Here is a 24,247-nt window from a genome sequence, read left to right as displayed (position 1 = left end):
GGAAGGAAGGAAGGAAGGAAGGAAGGAAGGAAGGAAGGAAGGAAGGAAGGAAGGAAGGAAGGAAGGAAGGAAGGAAGGATTACCTGTCTGCAATGGGCTGCCACCTTCCAACAAAGAATTCACAGAATTCCCCGAGAGAAGAGCAAGCTGGGACAAATGGTGAGCACTTGTGTCACCTTCTTGCAGTCTGAAGCTCAATCAGGGTTGGTCCAGAAACAGTTGGATCCCACGTAATGTCACCCAAACGGCTGTTTAACCACAGGTGAGCGATGGGCAAAGTAGGGGAGTCCTGCAGTACTGAGCAGTGCTGGTTGGAGACTCACGACCAACCCTGTGCAAGCTCTTGTTCCTCTCCAACCCTGCGCAACCTCTGGCACGCATGTGTGCGCTTGCGTACATATCCTACTGTCCCAATAAACTGTGGGCATGGGTCTTAGAGAAGGGGGCTTGCAACTACAGATTTGTCCTGGCCCATAAAACTAACCCATGAAAGTTGTCCATGTCTGCCTGAACGTCTCAGCCTTTGTTTTAAAAAGAAACAAGTTGGTGGTGCTCAGGATGCTGTAGGAAAGCTCTACTCAGACCACAAAGCCAACATCTCCGAGAAACTCCAGATAGATACTCTTCAACATCCCACACGGTGCCCTTGCTTTGTTTCTCATCGTCCCACTTTGGGGCAAGGCAAGGAGGAACACATTTGTTCTAAAACTCCAGGGGTGACAACCCCTCTTCCCTGCCCAGAAAGCCACAGCAAAACAATCACACGAGGAACCCACTTGTCCATGTATAATGCAGGCGAGTCAGGGCGAGGGGACTCCAGGTCCTGCATGGCGTTCCACTCGTTGAGGCAGCTCTGCTCGGAGGCGATGCAGCTCTCATAGTAGGTGGCCCAGACGAGGGCCATCCCGCCTGGAAAGTAGTTGTGCCTCCGAGCCATCTCGCAAGCCTTGTGGAGGACCTGCAAGGCAGACCTGCAAGTGGGGAGACCCCAAGAGGGAAGGCTTCAGCCCCAGCACCCAGGACCCCGGAGCAGGGATGGGTAGCGGGCTGGCCAAGCAGGCACAAGGAGGATGGTGCCTTCATAGGCAGCCCAACCCCTCTGGCTCACTGCAAGCTGGGAAGAGCTGCTGATGCTGGGAAAGGGGGCAGGTCAAGGGACAAGGCCTTTACCCCCCTGGAAGAAAAACCCACAGAGCAACAGCCCTCCCTAAGAGTTGGTGGATCATTTCCTCCTGAAGCTCTTAATAGGAAGAGTGAAAGATGCCCCAATAACCACTGATGGAAGTTGTGTCTGGCTTAATAGACAGTGAACTCAGCAACCTGCTTAGCCAACCCCAGGGAAGCAAATTATAACGCAGCGTGGCGGGGGAACACAGTCTTTACAGATGCCCCTCTCTTTGTAAATAGCTGGGACCTGAGTTGGGACCTGACCAGCAGCTTCGATATTCCCCCAAGGACACCGGAGGAGCTATCCAGTAGCAGAAAACACGGATGAGGTTTGCAGGGAGATTTCAGTTCCATCCTTCCAGAGCTTCTGCACCATATTCAGAAACGGTGGTAGGCAGGACTGCACAGGGCAGGAGCCCCAAATCATGGGAGTGGGGAGACATCCCGGTTCACTCCCATTTCTTCACTGGGTTTCTAAATCAGCTCCTGGACTGTCTCTGGCTTAGAGTTCAGGATTCAGCTAGAACACAGAGACCTTCCCTCAAGACAAAAATCCAACTTCCCAGCCAGCCCTTAAGAACCTGAGACACCCCAGCCTGGCAGCTCCCTGGACCACGAGGGAAGCACCGTCATTTATCTCAGTCAGGTGCTGTTCCTCGGACGCGTCACCTAAAGAGCCGAGGGCAGTTCTCAGGCAAGCAATATAAACAATGTATTGCCAGGAGCCCAACAGCCATCTCAACATTTCCTCTCCAATGACCACGGTGGTCCAGCCTTGTGGGGAATGGAGAATTGCTGGCCAGTTGGGTCACTACGACAGCAGATGAAAAGCTGCTTCAGCATTTGGGAGGGAATGAGGAGGAGAGAAAGAAAGGAAGTCACTCACCACATGGCTTGCACCGAGACAGGCTTGAAGATATGCATCTTCCCCGCAGTGCTGACGCTAAATCCACTATCAGAGACAGACAGAAGAATTGCTGCAGCACACGCCAGCGGGGCTGCTGCTGTTCATGCTTAAACACAGAGAGGGCCTGTTCAGCGGCCCCTTCAAAAGAGCTCACGCTACTATATCGAACCACCAACTGAAGGATCTGGGCAGACACAAAAAATCTGCACCCTAACCTTAGCAGGTACAGGTACCCCAGAGCAGGAGCAGGAGCAGGGCTCCAGAAATGCCATCCCATCCACATCTTTTCAAACTCAGCATTTAAGAAGGTCTGAAATCATATCGGGCCACGCGAGGGAGTTCTCAGTACCAGAACGATGGAATCACATGAGATTTCGAGGGGTGGGCTGAGGGGGAGCTCGCCCAGTCCTCTGCACCAGGCGCCAACCCCTGCTCCCCGCTCAAAGGAGCTGTTCGCAACAGTCTCACTGCCACGAGCTCTGCTTTCCTCCGCCAGCTATCCGAAACCTCACGTTCCTCACCCGTCACCATCCAGGTGGATCTTCGTATCGCTCCACAGGCGTAGCACCATCCCTATGGTACAACTCTGGCTGCCAAGGGAGAGAAGAGAGAAGAGAGAAGAGAAGGCCCGGGGCTGCTGGCTGGGCAGAATGGTGGGGGAGCAACCCCTGCTCGCCAAGCATCGCAAGGCACCCAGCCCTTACCTCTCCTTGCTGGAAAAGTCCACGCCCAGGAGAATGTTCTCCTCGGTGTCTTGGCGCCCACTGCTGTAGACAACCACCATGTACCTCACGCGATCGCTCCACGCGCTTTCTAAGCGCACGGCCTAAAAATCAGCAAGGCAGTTCTCAGCACTCATCCCCTTGGCCACAAGTCCATACCTCTCTTTAGCTATGCATTAGTTTAGCCAGGTATGTTTCTGGCGAGACAAAAAGAAGAGGGTTTAAGTCAACTTTCCCCAACCAACCTGGTGCCCTCTAAACATGTTGGGCCGCATCTCACACAGTCTTCCAGGCAGCACTATGCTGGGAAGGGTAGCTGGGAATGATGGGGGAGCTAATCCAATGCCTCTGGAGGGCACCAGGCTGTGTTCTTCACATTTAGAGAGAAGGTCTCAGTAAAGGTATATGAAGGTCAGATCCCGCTATCCAAGTGATGTCCATGAGATCTCCAAGCAGCAATTTCAGAGAGTCAGTACTCTGACTTCAGGAGGTAAGTGCACTCAACTAAGCATTGGACTATGGCTAAAGCTAGGAGTCAAACTATGGTTGGGGACGGCCTGCTTCCGATGTGGCTCTGCTTGACAAAGACTGGCTTTCTCTTCATAGGTCTACCATGTGCTCCCAAGCAACTCCTTTTGCAAACGATTGATTTACTGGGACAAGACCACCGCTGTATGGGGACTGCGGCAAGGGATTGCACCACAGCGGGGGACTCGGCAAGTCCTCTTACCAGCTTGATTCTGTCCTCACAGCGAAGGAGGTTGATCATCACCTGAAGGTGCTGTGGCAAATCACCTGTGGATACACAAGCAGCAAATCATCAGATGCATCACCATGACACTGCTTTGCTGCATCAACTAACACAGTGCTCTCCTCCCCCTTCCACCCCTCGCCATTGCTACGGCCCGATCCTCTACGGTCTACCATGACGCTCAGGAAAAGGTTAAGAGTCATAAAACTGTGTTGCTTTTGCTGCCCATTGTTTTGGATCCCCATTAAGCCTCCTTAATAAGCCATCATTATGCTTCAAAAGAACTTCCTGATGGTCAACCACATTTGGCAGGCCTAGCCAACCACAGATTTAGGACAACAGCGGAGCTCCTTGGTATCCGGGCAGGAATGCTTCCAAACACTTCTTTAAAATGTCCTGGGTGGGGACAGGGAGGGACTGAACTGCAAATAAAAAATATGCATTCCACCAGCTCATCTTCTCAACATGGTGTCCTCCAGAGGGCACTAGTTTAATGAGGACTAGTTTTGGCCCCAGCTAGCTTGCTTGGCTCCACATCAAAATCCAAGAGTTTTTTGGGAATGATCTGTCACCCTTATCCCCAAGACGTCTCTGGAACTGTAGCAAATCCCAAGTTGTCACACTTGCGTCTCGCCCTTCAGGGTTAATGACTGCATCACAATGGTCAATCTTGTTGCGTTCTGAGAGACCTTATCTGTTCACAAAAAGAGGGCAGAGGACTGACCCTCTGTAGCCACTGAACAAGACAGGGCTCTTCCTGTAAGAACGGCGAAGCTGAACGTGGAAGCTTTGCTAACTGTGATAGAGAGCCCCATCCTACAGTCTCCTCCTTGCTCTTGGCCGAACCCAAATCAGTGGCATTTGATTTCCACGATGCCCACACACGCTCACCACCTTATGGTTTTTCTCCTCCACACTGGTATTTCCTAACTTATTCTACTCAAGTTACCTTAGCCAACCGAGACGGCCTTACCTGCATGTTTGTGAGGGTGCGGGACACTCCGAGGAGGACCCTGTGGGCTGTTCCCTTGCTGCAGGAATAACGCAGCTCCTTTCACCATAAAAAAGCTCTCGCTTAAACTGCAACACAAACAGGCACAGCAGCAAGTCAGGCAGGGAGACGCATGCCAACAGTGTGGGTAGACTGACTCCTGTGGAGCGATTTCCAGCATCCAGGGAAAGAAAAGTCACCTCTGAGTTGAGCTCCATGGACAAGAGCAGGTCATTTTCTTGGACATGATGTGCTGTTGCTTTTCTCTGACTTTTTTTGGATTCCCAGTCTAGCCTACAGCCCTGTATTTCCTGATCGTCTCCCATCCAAGTACTAACCAGACATGTTCCTGCTTAGCTTTTTCTACCATTAGCTACCATCTACTGTGGCCAAGTGGAAACAGGTAATTCCGCCCACCAATTTGGGGACACGTGGCTAGTGGTGGATCCAGGTGGGAAGAGACCAGCCTGTTTCCCAGATATAACAAGATGTCATCATTATTCCAGCTTGTTCCTGTCATATGCGCCATAAACCAAGGACAGATTTATTTTACACATCATTTTTTCCGTCTAAAGGCTACAAAACAAATAAAATCAGAATTTGACAGCCAAAGAAGCATTGCAAAATACTTCTCCTTATCCCTCATCGTAAAGAAGATGGATTCTTGCCGCCCCCTCCCTTCGTGGAAGAGCGGGTGGATCATACTTTCAGCATTTCTGGTAATGTTAGGACACAATTACTGTGACCAAAGGGTTGTGCCTGATTTCTTCCACACACTGGAGCCCTTGTTCCACAGCCAAAATCCAGTGGCACAAAGCCAAGCTTTAAATAAATGACTAAGTGCTTGTCAGAAGGGGATGAGGAGGCTTCACTACTAGCAAATGATTTTAGAAAGGCATCTGGGTTCCCGTCAGAAGCGCACTATGTAATTTTCCATTGGGGTTACACGTTGGGCCGCTTCAGGAGGTGGGCTTACAAGGTTTTTGTAGGAAAAAGATAACAACCTTCAAATGTGACAACTCTGGGCTATCAGACTCCACCAAGTGAGATCGCTTGTTGGCGCGATTAAAAAAATGTCTATCCTTCTTAGCACGTTCAGCTTAGTTTACATGTTGGGATTCATAAAGAACATTCTGGACTGGGGCTGTACGGTAGGTGGGGAAGGAGAAGATGCATCAAATGTGGACAATTCAGTAGAAACATCTCCCAAACCAACCCTGCAGACACATTTTGGACCTTGATAAGAATACGCCTGTTCCATGTGTTTTCTAAGGCTGTACCCAGAGAAACTGCACGCAAGTGAGCAATTCTGCCTTTTAAAGGTTATACAAACAGTTTTAGCGTGGGACAGGAAACGGGTCCACCTAAGCCAGAACAGCCTGATCGGACGGGTAGCAGCAGTCAAATTATGATTTGGAGGATATGTATCCAGTCCCCCAATCCTTTAAACTGGAGATGCCAGGAACGAAACTGGGACCTTTGGCATTCAAAACTTCACTGTTTAAAAGCCACAGTCTGAACTGAGCGGGATTTTTTTTCTCTGAAATCTGCATTCAAAACAACAGGGACCTTGCAGCACAGCAGCCTAAACCAGTGTTTCTCAACCTCGGCCGCTCCGAGATGTGTGGACTTCAACATGCTGGCTGGGGAATTCTGGGAGTTGAAGTCCACACATCTTGGAGCAGCCAAGTTGAGAAACAGTGGCTTAAATACTCCATCCACACCAATGGACCTTATGTGGCAAAACTCTCAGCAGATTCAACATGTGGCGCTCAAAACAGCTGTGAGTGAATTTGTCTCATTCCTTCAGAATTTGTGAAAGCATGTCTGGATTTTCACCCTCATTGCCATCCTCCGAGCCCAATCTAGCAATAACCTATTTTACAGAGAAAGAACTGAGGCAAAAGACCCGATTTGCATATGAGACCTTCTAAATCCAAAGGTATCAGCCAAGGAGGGGATCCACACTCACCCGACTGAACACGCACAGTGTGGGCTGAAGAAAGGGTCCCACTCACACCCCTCGGAGAAGCTGCTACTCCCGCCTGATAACGTGTCCCATTGACTCTGTGCAACATCACCTCAAGTCTACATTTCACTGGATAATAAAGTCAAGGCAAAGGCCAGCTGCTAGTTGGCCAAGCCTTTTATCTGATTAACCGTCCTAAACATTAAATGTCAAGTATGACTTTATTCACTGCCCCAGGCTGAAAAAAGTCAGAATGGACATCGGGGTCAACACACAATGAAATACATTGATGGGAAATCACAGAAAACAAGCAGAGGGATTGCAGAGTCTGACAGGCCACCTTTCCCAACATTTCCTGCCATTCGAAGAACGGCTATACACAATTCCTGTGTATGATCAAAGGGGGAGAAATTACCAACTGCCCATGATCTTGAACCCATCATACTCAGGCTAAAGTGAGATCATCCCACAGCCAACAATTCACCCAAAGAGAAGTCTGCCATGACAGCTTCATTCTGCAGCCACGTATTCAACAGATAGGACAAAGGATTTTCAAAAAATCTGTTGGTAACAAGAAATGTTAAAGAAAAAAAGGACATAGACTCCCCGTCCTTCAGCGGTGATCTCAGAAATCAGCCACAGGATTGTCTCCATGACACGGCCATGCCCATCAGCCTCTGGCTTTCTGGATGAGCTGCACATCTCACGGACGCCTGGCTGGGTGTCTATCCCAAACACACACTCACACCCCCACAGTCCAGCCACACCTTTGGCCTTGGCTATGGCCCCCAAGCCCCGATAGAGAGAAAACCAAACCATTAAATTCCGTTTTGCTCCAGTATCGCTCTCCTGAAAGCCAAACGTTTCTACATCTCAGTCGGTCTGTAATCAGCAGCCTGGCCCAACCATCTTTGCCGCTGAATTCCCATCAGCTCGGGTGAAGCGTCGAGCAAACGCAGGCAGAGGGCAGCTTTCATTGAAGGAAACGGCTCCCCACCAAGCACGGAGCCTAAACTCCTTCTGAAAGGTCTCAGCTGGCCAAGCTTTTAGAGCAGGAAGGCCGTGGCATACGTACGGCTTGGGATGGGGTTCCTTTAAGCAGCAGAAACATCGTGCAGCCCCAAAGGACAGGCAGAAGGTAGCAAAGTCAGAAAGGTTCATAGCCAGCTCTTCAAGTCATCCTGCTTTGCTTTTCGACATCTCTTCGCAGGAACCAAAAAGTCCAGCCGGTTCTTCTGGGCGAAGGAGGGAGCGCTCTCCACGTCTGTTGCTTCTACCCAGGAACTGATGACTTTTGTGGAACTCTGCACCCTACCCCCACGACATCTTGGCTCAGGAAAAGAGAAAGGACTTGCCATCATACATCTCGATGAAAGAGGGCCTTTCAGAAGGAAGGGGGGACCGACTGATGCTCATTAGATACTTCCCCTCCCACAGGCTTTGCTTTTTTGCCAGCTCTGTGAAGCAGCTGAAGTCCCTTGCTTCGTGAAGAGGAATGATGGCCTTCTAATGCACTTGGCTCTCCTTGCTAGAGTAAAAGAGGTCGCCCTGATGGATGAAGGACTGGCATTCCTCGCCGCCCGCACTGGGCCCTGGGAGAATGGGACCCTCTCTAGGGAATCTGATTGGGGTCCAATTTCACTGGGCATCAGCTTAGAAGCAAACAGATGGAAACGAGATGGGTTGGCAAAACCAAGAGCAAGGCTTTTCCATGGAAAATGCAAACCTTGCTATTTCTCCTCAGCTCAGCATGCTGGCAGGGATGATGGGAGTTGTTATCCCAGTACATCAAAAGGGCATGGGGCTGAAGTCCAGGTTGCACATTATAACTCACCACTGTCCAACTGAAAGCTTAGCGGTGGGCCTTCTTCATTTTAAGTGCTGGCGCGGAAGGAGAAATTGGGACCCCAAAGCAGTGTTTGCGCCTTCCAACCCTCCTTCTCCCTGAACCTCTCCCTCCAAAGAATGCTGATGGGCATACAGGGGTCTGGGCACTTCCATCCTGACAGCCTGATGGTCAGCGCTGGCAACCAGGAAAACGAGGGGACATGCAAAACAGATCATCTGAGCCCCTTCCTAAACAGAAAAGTTAAAACAGGTTCCCAGCCAGGTGCCCTCCAGATGTGCTGCAACTGGAACTCCCCAACAGCCTGGCTGGGGGTTCTAGGAACTGGAGTCCTAGTACATCCCAAGGGCACTAAGATGGCAAATGCTGAGCTAAAGTAATGCGGGAAGGGAATTAAGAGGGAAAATGTGGGGGAACTTTTACAAAATGAAGCCTAGAAAATGGATGGAGATGATTTCTCCCTTTCTATGGTGATACCAGAATAATGGGCCAACCAGTGAAATCTGCTACCACGAGGAGTGGCAATAGGACAAAGGACCCTCTCTGGACTCCAAAATGATCTCTAGAAGACGACTTTTGTGGAAGACAAAGCCCACCTGAATTGACCTCCTTTGCTAGAAGTCTTGCGGAAGGTTCTCAGCTTCTGCTGTTCTCCTTCCATTGAAGAAGGCTGTTTGGGTAGTCCTGCTTCAAATTCTAGAGAGATATCTAAGGAACAGCCAATGGGTTTGCACCAATGCTACTTGAGATGGAGCCCTGAGTGCGATGGTGGATTTGCACGCAGCCGATACTAAGGCCATGCATAGATTGATACCTATGAAAACTTCCAACAGGGAGGAAAGAGTGTGGAGAACAGGCCATCTAAAGTGCTTCAGTACCACCCAAAATACTCACACGTACTAGTTCTATTTCTTACCCTCAACCCATTTCAGGCTAATATGAAGATGTGCCAAGCGCACTCCCATCTCTCAGCTGTTTGGAGAGAAGCTTCCAGCCCTGGAGAGATTGCAGGAGCTCCTTTCCAGCTGAGGAAGGCAGGAAGCAGGGAAAGCCGTATCTAACTGGAACTGCAGGAGGAAATTAAGACATCGGAATGGAATTGCAGATCTGGCTCACAACCCCTTGGGGCCAGCCAAGACCCTGCTGTGAGATCTCAAAGGCTTATGGGAGGCTTGTTGCTGAGTGCCTGTTTCTTTTAGAGAAAGCTGGGGGTTCTAACACGAGATGGGGAGGTCATGATCTGCGCATCCCTCCCCCAGGTTTCCAAACTCTGCTCTTGTTAGGCATGTGTCTGCTGGGGCTCTCAGACAGGCGCAATTACCAACGTTCTGAGACAGACCATCAGTGCCAAGACTCTTGCCAGCCCTGAGGCCTATATCCCCACATTGTTCCAAAAGAAAAAACAGTTTTGACCTTGGCATTTGCAAGACTCAGGCTGACCAAGATGCCTATCTTCAAAGAATACACATTTCTACTCCAGCTACAACACCATGTTCGATCTTAGCCCAAAGGCCAGGAAGCACCTTCTCTTGGACATTTCCCTTCTGGGACTCATACTGCAAAGGGTCTGGCACAAGGGCTGTCAGAAATAAATCAATCCATAAGGAAGACGTCGATCGATGGCCATTAGTTGTGTGAAGTAAAGAAAACCTCCATGTTCAGAGAGGATACAGCTTTAGAAAAGAAAGGGTTCTGCAAGGGTCACCTCTAGGAGGAATCTGGCTGGCTTTTCCAAAAGCAATACACCTGGACTGGTTCAGGAACCATTCCTTGCTATGGGAAGGTCCAACCCTTTGGCTATCCATCCAAGGAGGCTTCAAGCAACCAGGGAGGAGAGTTAAGGAGCAGAGCGGGTGGCTCTTCTGATCCAGGCTGACAGTGTCTGCTCCGGAGGCATCACCCTGTTGGACCCAGAGAAAACCCAACCCCCACCCCACATCTCGGCCGAACGGGCAAAAGGGCTGAAGAACGAGCGAGGCTGCTAAGCTCTGCTCCAAACGTCCGCAGAGCTCCACCAACAAAAGCTCTCTGTGAGGGGGCATTGTTTGGCTGAAAAGGCGTAGGCCGCGGTCGCTGCCAGAAATTCCAAGCCGCGTTTCCAGAGACCACAGGTCATTCACAGTGCTGATGCAAAAGCTCTTTCAGGATAAGGTGGGGGGGAGAGAGAAGAGAGAGGAAATCTATCAGGGAACCCACAGATTTCTCAGCAGAAGCAAATGGCAAGTGATGTGGGCCTGGTTCTCTTGGCACCCGCTTCATCACAGCTACAATCTGCAGGTTGGGGTCAGACCGTCTGAGGCCCTGCGAGAGAGGACCGGGCAGAGCGATTCTGCTGGGTTAAGACCAGTCTGGGGGGAGGGAGGAAGGTGGGCTTAATCTCCTATTTCCCATCATGCAGCAGGCTTGGAAGAAACACAAAGGAGTTATTTTCAAGGATGGTCATTGGAATGCAAGCAAGGACCCCGATTTAAGTGAAGGCGGGCACCCTCAGCACTAGCGCCTTTCGGGATAAAAGCACTCCCGATAGCCAATGCCAGCAGCAGGGGACAGCTGGCCCTCCAAGCAGACGTGCCATGAAACATGAACGTTGGAGAGCTGACCTCAGCATTTACGCTTTATGCTTCTGAACATGTTGAGTGTCCTGCAGGCATCCATGCATAATTCCAAGCGTCAGTCTTGATCGCTAAAGCTCCAGGCGGTCTGGAATTGGGACCCTAAGGAACTGCCTCTCCCCCACAAATGGGGCAGTTAGCAAAGTTTTCCCTGGTGCTACCATAGCGCCTTTTCAGCCCATTTCAGCAGTAGACCGTAAAACTCCTGTCCTAAGCACCGACATTACCGTTTGGCAACCTTGAGAACAGGTGTTTCTGCACCTTACTGCTCTGGCTCGGGTGGTCCAGCATACAAGGACAGCTTCTCGCTTCCCCATACTAGACAAGGAGGTCCTCGGGGAGCAGCTCACCCACCCTCCATCTCTCAGCCTGGGCCACGCACAGCTCACCCACCACTCCAACAGGCGCTAAGATCCAGACAAAACGACTGCTGAAAACAGGGTGCCGGCTGGAGAATTCACACAATGGTACAGAGACAGAAGAAGATCTACCAGAGCAAGAAGCGGTGGCCATCCTTTTTAAAACTGGACTCAACGGTCACATGGCACAGCATTTGCTATGTGGAAGGCAAGGGCAGGCTAGGCTCCCCAATGGCTTGGTGGCGAAGGAGAGCCTGCCGCTGGGGGCTGCTGGAGATCCCTCAATGAGGGCACCTGGAGACCGGGGGCGGGGGTCCTACATGGCTCCAACCAGTCAGTGAAGTCAGCAAGGGACCCTGGTGAAGGTGGAGGCTGCTGACTGTACCAGATGTTCAAAAACAGGATGCTGACTCATATCCTGGCCAGGTTGCAGTATTGTGGCTTCAGCACTCTCTAAGCAACAAGGAGGCACCTCGGTGGGCCCGTGAGCCGGCGGCCGGGGAGCCAACTGGCAATGCAGGGAGGAGGTGGGCAGGCTGCCTGCGTGGGGGAACCCTCAGAAACCAGGGAACCAAAACAGGGGAGGAAATGAGTCATGCTCCGGGGGCAAGACAGCAACAAAGCTTGGGCCAGGCAACTGGGGTCGCAGGAACCCCAGCACAGCCTTTTCTGGATAGCCCATTGTTTGATTAGTGGTTCAGCTTTCTGCTTCTGATGGCAGTCTTTGGATGTTGTTTTAATCTTGTTTTACTCTCTGTTTAGGGTACTCCCTCAAGGAAGCATCATCCTTATGGGACTAGATAACTGACACTTATTGACAACGGGCGGATTATCCCGACGTTTCATTTCCCGGGAGGGAGATTTCCTTTGGCCAAGATTGCACCTGCAAAGTGGGCTGTTTGGTCGCACAAGGCCCTCCTGCTGGGACTGTTTGTTAGAAGATGCCCAGTTCTTCCACGGCAGGTCACTCTGCTCCCTGCAGGAAAGCCGGACAAACCGTCTCACGCGAAATCCAGACCCAGCTTGCAGATGTGGAATGAGACTGCCCCCAACGGCCAAGGCGTGACAGACAACACAACAGTCTGCCTTTGGGACAGCAGCACCGGCAGGCGTAAGCAGCTTCATCACCAGGAAGGGCACCGCCGCTCCGGTCACCGAGCGGTTGATGGGACTGAAGGTTTGCAAGCAACCAAGAGAGACCAGGGGCTTCCACAGACTCTGTGGAAGCACAGATGCCATCTAGATGGCAGCCCCCGTTGGCAGCCAGTGCCAATCTGCTGTTCTACCCCTCCCCGCCAGCAAAGATGCCTTGGTTTGGTCAGCTCATCTTCGAAGGGCTGTCAGCGGGTAAGAGCCCCTGCACGGGGGCAACGTTGGTGCCCCACAGAGGGTGCAGCCCATCCAGGAGGTTGTAGTTAAGCCAAGAGGCACTTGATCCATTGCATTGGAAGAGCCTGGTTGTGACGAAGGCCAAAACCCTGAATTCACTCGTTTTCCTTCCCTGGGAATTTATCCTAACCCCTTTTATACTGTCACTCAGTTATACGTTGGGGTAGTTTTTAAAGAATGAATAAAACCACTGCAATTACACACAGGATAGAATAGCCGTCACAGGCAAACCCAAGTCATAAAATCAGCACAAAATAGCCAACAGAGTTCAAACTGTACCTCCAAAACCCAGGAAAATAAAAAAGGAACTTGATTGCCACTGAAATGCAATTCTCTTCAATGGAATTTCCCACAAGCAGATTCCCATTTAGAAAGTCCACAGACGCTCTGTGTGTGCGGCTTTAGCACAGAATCTGAGCGTGTGGGTAATGTTAATCCAGCACCCAGGTGTGCTCTTGCACGTCTAAAAGTGAGCTAACACAGTTATTTGAGAATCTCATGGCTGTGTTTGAAGCAGCACCTCCAGCATCCCCAAGGCTTACACGGAAGAAATGGCCATAACTAGCCAACCCGTGCAGGTGGGAACTGGAAGCTACACTCTCCCCGTTCCTGAAGGGCGCCAGGTAAGCGACAAATTCTGCAGCGAGGGGTGAAATAGCTGATGCCTACCTCAGGTTGAGTTTGCGTTCCTCATCGCTGCCAACCTCCACCTGACGGGGAAAAAGCAAGAATTGAGCCTTAAAAGCACAGAACGATCTCAAGTACACTTAAAAATAGCTGCCATGAACGATGTATTTATGGTGGACCACCTATCTTCCAAAGGGATTGGAAGAACTTCCTCCTATTTATCTGAAGAATGCTGGAAGGCAGGCTAGGTAGATGGAGCAGTTGAAGGCAGGCTAGGTAGATGGAGCAGTTGAAGTTCTGTGGACTTCAATTCCCAGAATTCCCCAGCCAGCATGCTGGCTGGGGAATTCTGGGAGTTGAAGTCCACACATGTTAAAGTTGCCAAGATTGAGAAACACTGGCATACGGTGTCTCTGCTACAAATCCCATGCCCTTACCCAGCCCTGTGCCCTCCAGATAAAGTGGCCCTCATCTCCCATCATCCCCAGCCAGCTTGGCAATGCTGGGAAAGGCCCACACACCCTGCTACCAGCTCTTGTCGTCATAATTTCACCATATAAAAAAGAAACCATTGCATTAGTGCTTCTGTCTCTCATCTAAGACGGCCAGATTTAACTCCTGCATTCATTCAACAAAGCTTCAGTTCCTTGATCGATGAGCCCAGTTTTAACTGGGAGTTTTAAGATTAGTGGCATTTTTGGATCTGCTGTGTGGGACTACAACTCCCATCACCAGAGCCAAAAAGTTCACTGGCTGGGGATGATTGGACACAGCCTGAAGAATACCAGATTTGGGGAGAAAGCCAGAAAACCTTTTCTGAACAGTCACGTGCATCCGTAGTCTCTTAGGCGGTGTTTCCAAAAGGGTCCTAGCTGGAGTTTTTGATTACGTTTATTCTAATGTTTCAGTAATAAAGAACTTGACAGACAGAGGGCCAAAGTGTTATTAGGGTTTTGGAGTTCTGTTTTGTTTTCTGACCCCCCCCCCCATCACAATGAACTATTTGCAAATAAGCGTTTGTGTTTCGAATGCAGTCCCTTGGCTGCTGCCAGAATGGTTTGGAAATAAAGTGGAGAGTCCAAGACTCCTGAAAGGAGATGCCCGTGGCCCCATCCAGAGCCTTCCGCCCCAAAACAGCCTGCAGACACCGACCTGCAAAGCCCGTCGGTGCGCTGCAGCAAGCCTGGCCCGCCCATTCGTTCATGCCCGCCTATTCGCGCATCGCTCTAGCCCGGTGCTCTCGGAGCAGGACGGATCTGAGCCGCGGGACTGAGATCCCCCGGCCCTCCTCCTCCTCCTCCTCCTCCTCCAGGGCCCCAGACCCTGCAGCCCAGGGCGATCTCCTGGGGGCGGAGGGCGCTGGGCAGCAGGGCGGCCGGGCAGCTCTCCCTGCCCACCCAAGAACAGCACGGAGGCTGAGAGCTTTTCCCCCGAGAAGGGCGAGTGGAAAGACCGCAGCCGCAAGAGAGAGGAGACACCGGCAGCGACGGCCTCTGATCTGCAGCCGCAACCATCATCCTCAGCCAGAGCAAGGGGGGCAGCTCATGTATGGCGCAGGGGGTCGCGGGCCCCCTCTCCGCCGCCCCCCGCCCCATTTCAGGGCAGGCAAAAACGCGGTTCGGTCTCTTTCTCTCCCCGGTGCGGCTCCCGGTTAACAGAAGCCCCCGGGCGCGGGGCCTGCCCCCAGCTCCACGGGGGCCCGAAAAGCCTGCCCGATGCCCCCCGCCCGCGCGCGCCTCCCGGGGAAGGAGCAGCTCCCCTGGCGCCCGGAGCCGCCGCCCGGCGAGGCAGACCGCCCCCCGGAAACACAGCGGTCCTGCGGGCACAAAGGAGGGCAACGGGCCGGGGGGCGGAGAGGAGCAGCCCGGCCGGCCGGAGCCGGAGCCGGAGCCGGAGCCGGAGCCGGGCGGGGCGGGGGGCAGGAGGGGCGACGGGCGCTCCGCGGCTCCGGGGGGCAGCGGGCGGCGGTCCGGGGCGAGCCGGCGGGCGGGAGGGGTCGGTCGCGGCCGCAGCCGGCGGGGCAGCGCGCGAGGGGGAGGGCACGGCCCAATGAATGGGGCGGAGGGAGGGAGGGGCGCGCAGGCCCTCGCAGGCCCGGCCCGGGGGCCGCAGCCGGAGGAGGAGGCGGAGGAGGAGGAGGAGGAGGAGGAGGAGGCGGGGCCCGCGCGAGCCCCCGCTGCGGGGGCAGGCGGCCGGGGTCGGGGCCGGGGACGGGCCGGCCGGGGCTCTCACCTCGCTGGCGCTGGCCGAGGAGGAGGCGGCGCTGGGCGTGGGCGAGCGCTGCAGGGTGACCAGCGCCATGGCCGCGCGGCCGGAGGGATGGAGGGCAGGCGGGAGCGCGGCCGGCCGGGGTGGAGCCTGGCGGGCAGAGCCGCCCGCGGGAGGGCGGACGCCGCCTCGCTCGGAGGGGCCGCCGGAAAGGGCTCGCCCCGGCGCCGCGCGGGAGGAGGAGGAGGACGGAGCCGGCGCCCCGCCTGCCGCCCCGAACCGCCGGCGCCGCTCGGGCGCGTCGCCCCCGGGCAGCCGCCTCCGGGCAGGGAGGGGCGCCGCCGCTGCCCCCGGCCGGCTGGGCTCCGAGGGCGCGCCCCACCCCTCGCCCCCCGGGGCTGCTGCGGCCGCCCGCCCGCCCGCTCGCTCGCCCGCCCGCCTCGCGGACCCGGCCGGCGCGAGGGCGCTGCCAACCGAGGCCGCTCCCGACCCTCGCCCGGGCCCCCGAGGGCTGCCGCGGAGCCGCTGGGCACGAGCGACCTGCGAAAGGCTCAGCCACCGACGCTGGGGTGATGGGACTGCGAGGTCCAGGGCGCCTCGAGGGCACCGGGTTGGCGCAGCAGAGATTCCTCTCCCGGGGACCCCAGCGGAGTCCCCTCTGAGAACCAGCACTCTGTAAAAGTGCCACTCTGTGAAAGCCACTCCAACCTGGAATCTCCAAGGGATGAATGGCAGAGGTAGAGACCAGGGAAGACCCCCCCACCCCACCCCGCCTCTGATAAAGCACCAGAGCAGACCCTCCTCCCTTCCCAACAGCTGTGGGGCACCACACATGATTTCCCTCCATCAGGCTCAGAAGAGAACCCACGGGATCTCCAGAAGTGCCACAGATCCGGAGCAGGAGCCGTGGCCCTCGATCCCAGAGGCTCTGCAGCCCCACAGAATAATCACCTACCTCTGGAGGCCCTGATGGACTTAATTCCCTATTGGATCAGGAGAAATGCCCTCAGTCCCTGAAGCGTGGGGGTGGGGAGAAGGCCAGATGCGCTGGTCCCCCTTTCTGGGGTCCTGGCAGCGCCCTAAACTCTCGACTGCCAGATAAAGAGCCTCAACAATTCTCCCACATAGGAACTGTCCCCACACTGAAGTCCTTTGCATGAGGCCTTGCAAGAAAAAGGGGAAAGATGCTGCAGGGGACTGTGAATTCCACAAGCAGCCCCCGTCTCCACAAGGCTGGTACATGCCAGGGTAAGGAGGAACTAATAATAGTAACCGTAATGTCATCAACAGTATGGTTGTAACACATCTGGCTCTAAACTGTTGATTGCAACGGAAGCCTATTTCATCTGTAGCAATCAGAGATGGGAAGAATCTGGTGGGAATTTTTCCAGAAGCGAATGAGATACAGATGATAGATTAGAGGGGGGAAAAATCAGTGGGGATCATTATAGGGGATTATTCCCTAGATATGAGAGCATGGATTCAAATCTCACGGAAGAAAACTTCTCCAGTTATATCAAAGAGCGTCTGGGGGACTGAAATTTTGCTAGACAGATAAGCCTGATAAATGATGTGTTGGGTTTTTGTGAGCGTCTTTTAGGCTTACTGGAAGAATCCTCTTTACCGTCTTGCAGCGTGCAGGCTTGCTTCCAAACCGACATAAGAAGGAAGGAAATGATCTGAGCTCTGAAGAACACCTGAGGCCAAAGAATCAAGGGATTGTCACATCGCCACCAGCCTGAACAGTGCCCTGCTAGGTAAGAAACCCGCTCGTTTTGTGTACCTTGTGTGGCTTCCAGGGCACTTTTGTACAAACGTTTTGCTGTATGGAGAGCTTGAAAAAGAAAGCAGGCCCTGGGTTGGACGCAAGAGGCCCCTCCTGATCACGGAAGCCGAGGCTGGTGGGGCCTGGCCAGAAACACCAAGTTGTGCGTTGCTCCTCTCGGCCCAGAAGAAGTTTCTTGGCACAGGAGGATTCTAAGCTCCACCTTATGGCCTCATTGTCCCCTTGGAAGGATCTTTGACCAAATGCATCAGCAGGTTTCCAGTAATTTCCCTGCAAGGAGTGTCACCCCGTTGGGCAAACAGCTGTGTTAGAAGACCTTCCTGGGCCTGTGGATTTCCACGGTGAGAAGGTACTGTCTTGGTTTGTTTCTTTGGGGTTGTGGGAATGAAACCATGGCGAAGGGAAACCGTGGAGTGGCACCGAGTGAAATGCACCTGCATGCTTGCAGAAAATAGGTTTCACTTTTCCGGGTTTTCAGAGATTTAACAGAGGTCGAAATCGGCATGAGGGAAGATTGTTCAGAACAGACAAAGCTTTTCTGCTGCGATTGGCGAAGTCTGGCTTTTGTCCAAGACAGGCTCCGCGGTGCCTATGGTTTCAGGCCCCCTGCGTCCGTTGTAAATCATTATGGAAAGAGCGTGTGTTGAAGGTGGAGGGAAAAACTGCAGCGGGTGGTCCTCTTCACCCTGAAAGCTTAGGGCCGGAACGCGCAACCTGTTGTGTCTTGGGGAATTGTCCCACCCACGCTTCTCCTGCCCGGCCTGGACATGGTTGGGTGGGGCTGACAGGTTTTCAGGCATTGGGGGGCCGGGGAAGTCCAAGGGGCAAAGTCAGCATGGTAAGATGTTGGAATAAAATGCTTGCTTATCAGAAACTTGATTCAGGCTTCTGCAGTGTGGCCAGGCCAGTGGCCGACACACGAACCAGAAACCTAGGATGAGGGAAGGTACCAGATAATAAAAGCACCTAAAAGCACGATAAGGCGATCACTGCTTGAAAAATACCTGATGCTACGTAAGCAAGTAGGGAAACGTATAACCATGACAGGCTATACAGGAAACATAGAATAAACCAATAGTGTTGCTTAAAGCTGTTGCATGACTATAAAAGGCTATATGCCCCCACCACCTGCCCCCACCACCTGCTTCCTGATTTGTAATACCCAATAAAAGAGTAGTTCAGAACACGCTCTGGGCTCACTCACCTCGAGGAAAACCTGCGTGTTTGTCTTCACTCTCGCCTGTCGAGACCCCATGAGTGGCCCACCCTGATGCGGACAGCAAAACCGCAGTAAGAAACGCACAGGACCCATTTTACCCCCCACCCCCGATAAGAAAAACGTGATGCAGTTCTTTAGGACGTGTTATTTTTAGGTGTGCAAGATGGTTGCTCTTTTCGCCCCTTCCAGCCTCTGCCATGCGCGTAGCCGTGATCGGAGCTGGGGTGATTGGACTGTCCACGGCCCTTTGCATCCACGATCGATACCACTCTGCAGATCAGCCACTGCAGATAGAGGTCTACGCTGATGAATACACCCCTCGTACGACCAGCGATGGGGCAGCAGGCCTTTGGCAGCCCTACCTGTATGACAAAGGAAACGCTCAAGAAACGTAAGAGCTGGGGGGAACGCGTGTCAAACCCTTCCTATGTTCTTCAGGGATTCCTCAGCAAAGAGTAAAGCGTACAGTGAGTTAAATGTTAGGGGAAACTTGTGAACAATAAGGCAGTGGTTTTTTTTCCCCGGGGGACAAAAACTATACGCAGTCTGCTGATTGAGGAAGATCTCTGCCAACTTGCGGAAGTAGTTCCTCCTATAAAACCATTGTCCCATATACATCCCGGCTGTACTTCTCTGCAGCCTTCAACTTGCCATCAGTTCTCAGTTGCAATTGGCTAGAGCTCAAATAGAAGGAAGATGTCCGATCTTCTCTCTTTTAATATTGCAGGATCTGGAACAAAGAGTCTTTCGATTATCTACTGCAACACGTTAATTCCCCAGAAGCCAAGGAAATGGGGCTGTTTCTAATCTCCGGATACAATCTCTTCACCCAACCAGCGCCTGTAGGTAGTTGACTGTAAAGATCTCAGAGCAGTTTTCTCCATTAAGGCTGGTTCTCCTTGGGAAGGAGAGTCTGGAATAAAGCATAAAGAAGGTTTTGGGAGACTCACGTGGACTTCTGCTTTCAAATGTTTCCTGATCTCACTTGTTCCTTGGAAAGACCTGTTCCTTCCCCCTTGCAATGCAAGGAACAAGAAGGCTTCCAATGGGTAGGAAACTTTAGAGGGGGCCCATAGAAGATCAAATGAGCTGATGAGAGTTCTGGAAACAGGGTTCTATCAGGAACAAGTGAAAGAGGTAGGTGTGTTTACCATGGAGAAAAGGAGAATAGAAGGAGAAATTATGTTGTCTTCAAATATCTGAAAGACCCACAGAAGCAAAGGTAACCTCTGTGCTACAGAGGTGGGAGTGGCAGAGAAGAATGTTTCAGGTAAACACAAGGAGAGGCTTCCTTTTCAGGAGCGTGAGAAACACTAGAAGGGGCAACCTTGGGGCTCGGTGGACTAACCTTCCCTGGAGGCCTTGAAGCAGAGCATGGGCGCTGTCTGCCAAACATGTTCGACCTGCACCTTGCCTTGGAAATCCTGCACAGAGGGAGAGGTTTTGACTGCTAGCATTTTCTGTCCTCCCAGAGAGCAAGGGGCCGTATTGCCAAGGCTTCTGGTTCAAGACGCCTTTATTTTGCACTTGGGTGAGATTCTGTTTCTCCCTCGTCCCATCTATGGGACTGAAATGCATCTTTCTCCGCAGGATCCGTCTTGGAAACACATTGTCTTGGGATTTAGGAACTTGTCCCAGAAGGAGCTTGAGCTGTTCCCAGGCTACAGGTATCGAACAGCCCCTTCCCTTCTTGGATTTGGGGAACATGGTAGACACAAGCAGGACAGGAGTAGCATTAGGTGGGTTCAGAATCAGAACCATTCGAAGGAGGAGGAAGCTGGGCACGGAAGTGGTGGATTCGTGCAAGCAGAGTCCGTGACTCTTATCTGCAGTAGGATATTGGCTGTAATTCTCAGGGTGGGGGTGGTTCTTGTTCTAAGAACTGGAAAGGAATAACTGTAATCAGTGAAGAGCAAACGTGTTTTACCCAGATGGTGAATTAACCTGTTTTCTAGGTTTGTGCAATACATTGAGCCATAAACTAACCAAATTGTCTGGGTCCACGCAACATGCAAACCAGCAAAAACAACCAAACTTGACTAAGTTTTAAGAAGTTCAGTATGTTGTATGAATGCTTCTAGGCTTTGGCCTGATAGATGAACATGTGTTGTGAACACAGCTCATGTGATTCAGGAGAGAAAACTATCGAAGTTGAAATCCTAGCCAACGTCTGAGTTTAGATTTGGATGACTTTTTTTTTTCATTTTATCACATAGTTATGCTTCCTCATCCATACTTTGTCTTCTTTTTTCTTAATTTCAGCTACGGTTGGTTTAACACGGCCTTGATGTTGGAGGGCAAAAGCTATCTAACCTGGCTTATAAACCAGTATGTATGAGCCTTAATTTTCTGCTGCCTCTTGCTCCCCACATTTGACAACTCTTTGAGTTTTAGGTAGTTTGGATTTTACTTTTATAACGTCAGAGCAGGTGGCTGGGAAAAGCGGTTGGGGCCTTTTATTAAATCTTTAATCCACGTTATGGTCTTTAAAGATCAATTAGAACCATTGTCATTCAGCAGCTAATAACAGCTGGCTATCACCAGTCTTCCATGGTCGGAGGCATTATATCTTGTGGGCAGAGAAAGGTAGACCAGTTGCCTTCAAGCCCTGCTTCTGAGTTTCTCAGAGATGTCTGCCTGGCTACCAGTTTTAAGTTTTGTACCATTTTCCCCCTGTTCTTTCATCCTTCTGGAATCTTGGAGGTTCCCTGGGTGTGCAGAGTGTCTCTCTGATCACGGTGGTTCGTTTTGGCTGTGTTTAAGCAATCCTGGAAGGCTGTCAGTTGGCATAGGAAAGGGCAGTGAAAATCCTCAGCCAAGGGGCCCTGCATAGAGGATCCCAGGGAAATGCGCAGCCCTGGCCAGGCTAGGAGTGACTTGGCTGCTGTGGTCACGGCATTTCCTCTGGGAGCCCAACTCATCCGGCACAGAGGCAGGGCGGAATTTCTGACCTTTGAGGCTTCCCGCTGCAGAACACCCCCCTCCCCCAAAACGTGCCAAAAGGGGCAGGTTGGGAACAACTTACCAATGAGCTAATGCACCCCACAGAGGATGCTTTTGCAAATCTGGGGAGCAGTTAATCTCCCACTTACATTCAGAAGAAAGGGGCACCTGAGTGTCTTCATTGGCAGTGGTCCCGTTGAGTCTCTCCTCCCAAATCCCAGAGCCAACGTGCGGGTCTGTCAAACGGGGGGAATTGGTCTTTTGCTGACAATCCTCCATTGCTCTTAAAAGGTTAACTTCACGGAGGGTCCAGTTCTTCAATCAGAAAATCAAGTCCTTCGAGGAGGTGAGTTGGGATGTACATAGAACTGGCTGAGAGGGATGGAAATTGAAATCCAGCACATCTGGAGGGCACCAAGTTGGGAAGGTCGCTCTAGGCAGACCGGGTGGGTCTCGTATTTCTGCAAAGCAAGATGGTGAATGATTCCACTTACTCTCTTCTGTTAGCTGACAGCTCAGGGTGTGGACGTGATTGTCAATTGTACTGGGGTTCGTGCTGGGGAGCTACAGCCTGACCCTGAGCTGCGCCCAGCCCGAGGACAGATCATCAAGGTGAGGCCTGTTTCTGGCTTTGGGGGGAGTTGGGAAGTGGCCAACAGGGCTGGAGGATGCAAGTTGTTATCCGCCCTGTGGGGACAGCACATTTGGATGCCAGACATTGAGGAAGCCTGGTCTTAACCTTCAGAAAAGGCCCTCAATTCTAGAGACAAACCGGAGGGTAGAGGCACGCTTCTTCTGCTGGACAGAGGTACTGCTGTGAGATGGGCAGCTCCATCAGCCGTTTCAGTAAACAAACAACTCTTCTTCACTAACTGCTGCTTGTTACAGCAAATCAGGAAAAGCAGAGAAATCCTGGGGAAGCAGGAGACTTATCTTGCCTTTCCTCAGGCCATGCCTTTGGGTGCTAGGCCAGGGCCACATCCAGCTCTCTCCTGTTCTTCTCTTCTCCATGCTTGTTTTGGATCTCTAGGTTGAAGCCCCCTGGGTGAAGCACTTCATCATCACCCATAACCTTGAAGCTGGGATGTACAAGGAGCCCTACATCATACCCGGGTGAGGAAAATGCAGTTGACAGTGGAGGAATTATCAAGGAGGAACCCAAGGTGGAAAGGGGGACTATAGTCAGAGAAGTTGCAGCTGCATCTCCTCTGATCAAGCTGTTTTCCCTCTTGGAATCCCGTGATCCAGTATGCTTAAGATTGGGGGGAGGTTCCCACCATCTTCTGCTGACATCCTACAGTGAGAACACAGTTTGATCCCCAGCTTCCTTTAACTTGGTGGCTTCCAGTGGGTGGGGACTCTGGCTACACTGGTTCAGTATGATGAGAACTGTAACACAACACACCTGGAGGACAACAGACTGGGGAAGGAGGTCCATCCTGAAAGTGGGTGGATGTCAGGTCCTCAGTCCTATCTGCTTAGCACCATTCTTACTTAAAATAGTTTAAGACTGACTGCTCATCCCCTCCTCTGTTTTTTGCAGGAGCCGTGCAGTGACATTGGGGGGTACCTTTCAGCTGGGGAACTGGAGTACAAAGAACAGTCCACAAGACCACAGGAACATTTGGGAAGGATGTTGCAGGTTGATTCCCAGCCTCCAGGTAGATCAGCTCACCCAAACTGGCCAAGATGGGTCAAGACTGTTGCGAGAAACACTTGGGTTCTCCCTATTCCCCTAGGCAGGGAAAAAAGTCCCCATGGCAGCTCATCCAGGGTTTTTAGTGCCTCACAGACTGAGGAAGCATTGGAGAAATAACCTCTGGGGCCAGCCTCTGAGAATAAGTTGCTGAATGTAATTCTTCCAGAAAGCCACGATACTAGAAGAATGGACCGGTTTACGTCCAGCGCGCTCTAAAGTTCGGTTGGAACACGAGACTGTTCGCCATGGAACGCTCCAATCTGAGGTACCCATTTTTCTGAATGAAAGTGATTGCAGGAGATTTTATATATTCTGATTCTTGCATCTCATCTGCTTCTCTGCTTTAAACTTTCCGTTCTTTCTCTTTCAGGTGATTCACAACTACGGCCATGGTGGTTTTGGGCTCACCATTCACTGGGGGTGTGCCATGGAAGCAGCCAAAATATTTGGGAAGATCCTAGAAGGCCAGAAGTTGACCAAGCCACCTAGGGCCAACCTTTGAGCAGGTGGCAAAAATTTAGGAAACTTTTCTATGTACATCTATTTTTCTTCCTTCCATCTTGCAAAGAGGAGCTAATCTTGCAGAACTTGGGAATCCAACTCCTGTTCTTAAGAGTATTTAACTGGGGTCCTCACTAAAGAACCTTGGCTGCATATGCAGAGTAAATACAACTGCCATTTGGGGGTGTTGAGGTGTTCCAAGACTAGACTGAAAAAGATTTGTGGAGCTATTCCATCTTTTCTTTCATCTTGATTTGGGTTTTTTGGTACAAAAAATGTCAGAAATGGTGATGTGAAAACATGGGGAGTTGCAAATGGAAAATTTGGAACATCAATTGCCCAGATTCCTAAGAGATATACCTCAAGGTTTTTTCACAGATTATTCATAGGGAGGAGATGAGCCAATGTGTTCAAGCAGAGGGCAAACAACCATCTGAAAACGCTTCCACCTTTTCTTCTCAAATGACAAATACATCTGCTTCTCCATTCACATACTCTTTGCTTCTGGTTTCTAGTGGAATTGTCCTCTATTAAAACTTGTCAAAATATCA

At 51.8% G+C, this 24,247-nt stretch overlaps 2 protein-coding genes across 6 annotated transcripts in view; one reads left to right on the top strand and one right to left on the bottom strand.

Moving 5' to 3' along the window:
- The window catches only part of SSH1 (slingshot protein phosphatase 1), a 24,598-nt gene extending 8,838 nt beyond the window's left edge, over positions 1 to 15,760 (bottom strand). The window contains exons 1-8 of one of the 3 annotated variants that reach the window (XM_088135098.1): positions 15,573 to 15,760; positions 13,383 to 13,423; positions 4,521 to 4,627; positions 3,527 to 3,591; positions 2,779 to 2,900; positions 2,596 to 2,664; positions 2,054 to 2,119; positions 777 to 971 (exon numbers count right to left, since the gene is read on the bottom strand). In XM_088135098.1, coding sequence (XP_087991224.1) covers positions 777 to 971; positions 2,054 to 2,119; positions 2,596 to 2,664; positions 2,779 to 2,900; positions 3,527 to 3,591; positions 4,521 to 4,627; positions 13,383 to 13,423; positions 15,573 to 15,641 — 734 coding nt within the window. In that variant the 5' untranslated portion in view covers positions 15,642 to 15,760. Of the gene's footprint in view, positions 1 to 776; positions 972 to 2,053; positions 2,120 to 2,595; positions 2,665 to 2,778; positions 2,901 to 3,526; positions 3,592 to 4,520; positions 4,628 to 7,582; positions 7,819 to 13,382; positions 13,424 to 14,492; positions 14,562 to 15,572 lie in introns of those variants that run through there. The other 2 variants (XM_088135100.1, XM_088135099.1) reach the window with 2 other exon arrangements.
- On the top strand, positions 15,751 to 24,247 carry DAO (D-amino acid oxidase). Of its 3 annotated transcripts, XM_088135101.1 has the most exons (14): positions 15,751 to 16,285; positions 16,677 to 16,796; positions 17,183 to 17,305; positions 17,564 to 17,683; positions 18,743 to 18,944; positions 19,281 to 19,395; positions 20,144 to 20,220; positions 20,816 to 20,881; positions 21,788 to 21,842; positions 22,004 to 22,108; positions 22,527 to 22,609; positions 23,040 to 23,157; positions 23,362 to 23,460; positions 23,566 to 24,247. In XM_088135101.1, exons 5-14 carry the CDS (start codon positions 18,751 to 18,753, stop codon positions 23,695 to 23,697), a joined length of 1,044 nt encoding a protein of 347 aa, XP_087991227.1. In that variant the 5' UTR covers positions 15,751 to 16,285; positions 16,677 to 16,796; positions 17,183 to 17,305; positions 17,564 to 17,683; positions 18,743 to 18,750; the 3' UTR covers positions 23,698 to 24,247. The 3 variants fall into 3 exon arrangements, with proteins under 3 accessions (XP_087991227.1, XP_087991228.1, XP_087991229.1); XM_088135102.1 differs by lacking the exons at positions 15,751 to 16,285; positions 16,677 to 16,796 and having other exon boundaries at positions 17,022 to 17,305; XM_088135103.1 differs by lacking the exons at positions 15,751 to 16,285; positions 16,677 to 16,796; positions 17,183 to 17,305; positions 17,564 to 17,683 and adding an exon at positions 17,743 to 18,624.

This window comes from Python bivittatus, unplaced genomic scaffold (assembly GCF_059951505.1).
Source record: "Python bivittatus isolate LINGU-HERP-01145 unplaced genomic scaffold, Pbiv_v1 ctg000100_np1212, whole genome shotgun sequence".
Taxonomy (NCBI): Eukaryota; Metazoa; Chordata; class Lepidosauria; order Squamata; family Pythonidae; genus Python; species Python bivittatus.
The sequence above is the reverse complement of the archived record's forward strand: the minus strand, read 5'-3'. Positions and strand labels throughout refer to the sequence as shown.

Coding starts and splice junctions, on each gene's coding strand:
- DAO (XM_088135101.1), top strand. CDS start 18,751: ATGCGCGTAGCCGTGATCGGAGCTGGGGTGATTGGACTGTCCACGGCC. Junction 20,882..21,787: donor CTAACCTGGCTTATAAACCA/GTATGTATGAGC, acceptor TGCTCTTAAAAG/GTTAACTTCACGGAGGGTCC. Junction 23,461..23,565: donor ATGGAACGCTCCAATCTGAG/GTACCCATTTTT, acceptor TTTCTCTTTCAG/GTGATTCACAACTACGGCCA.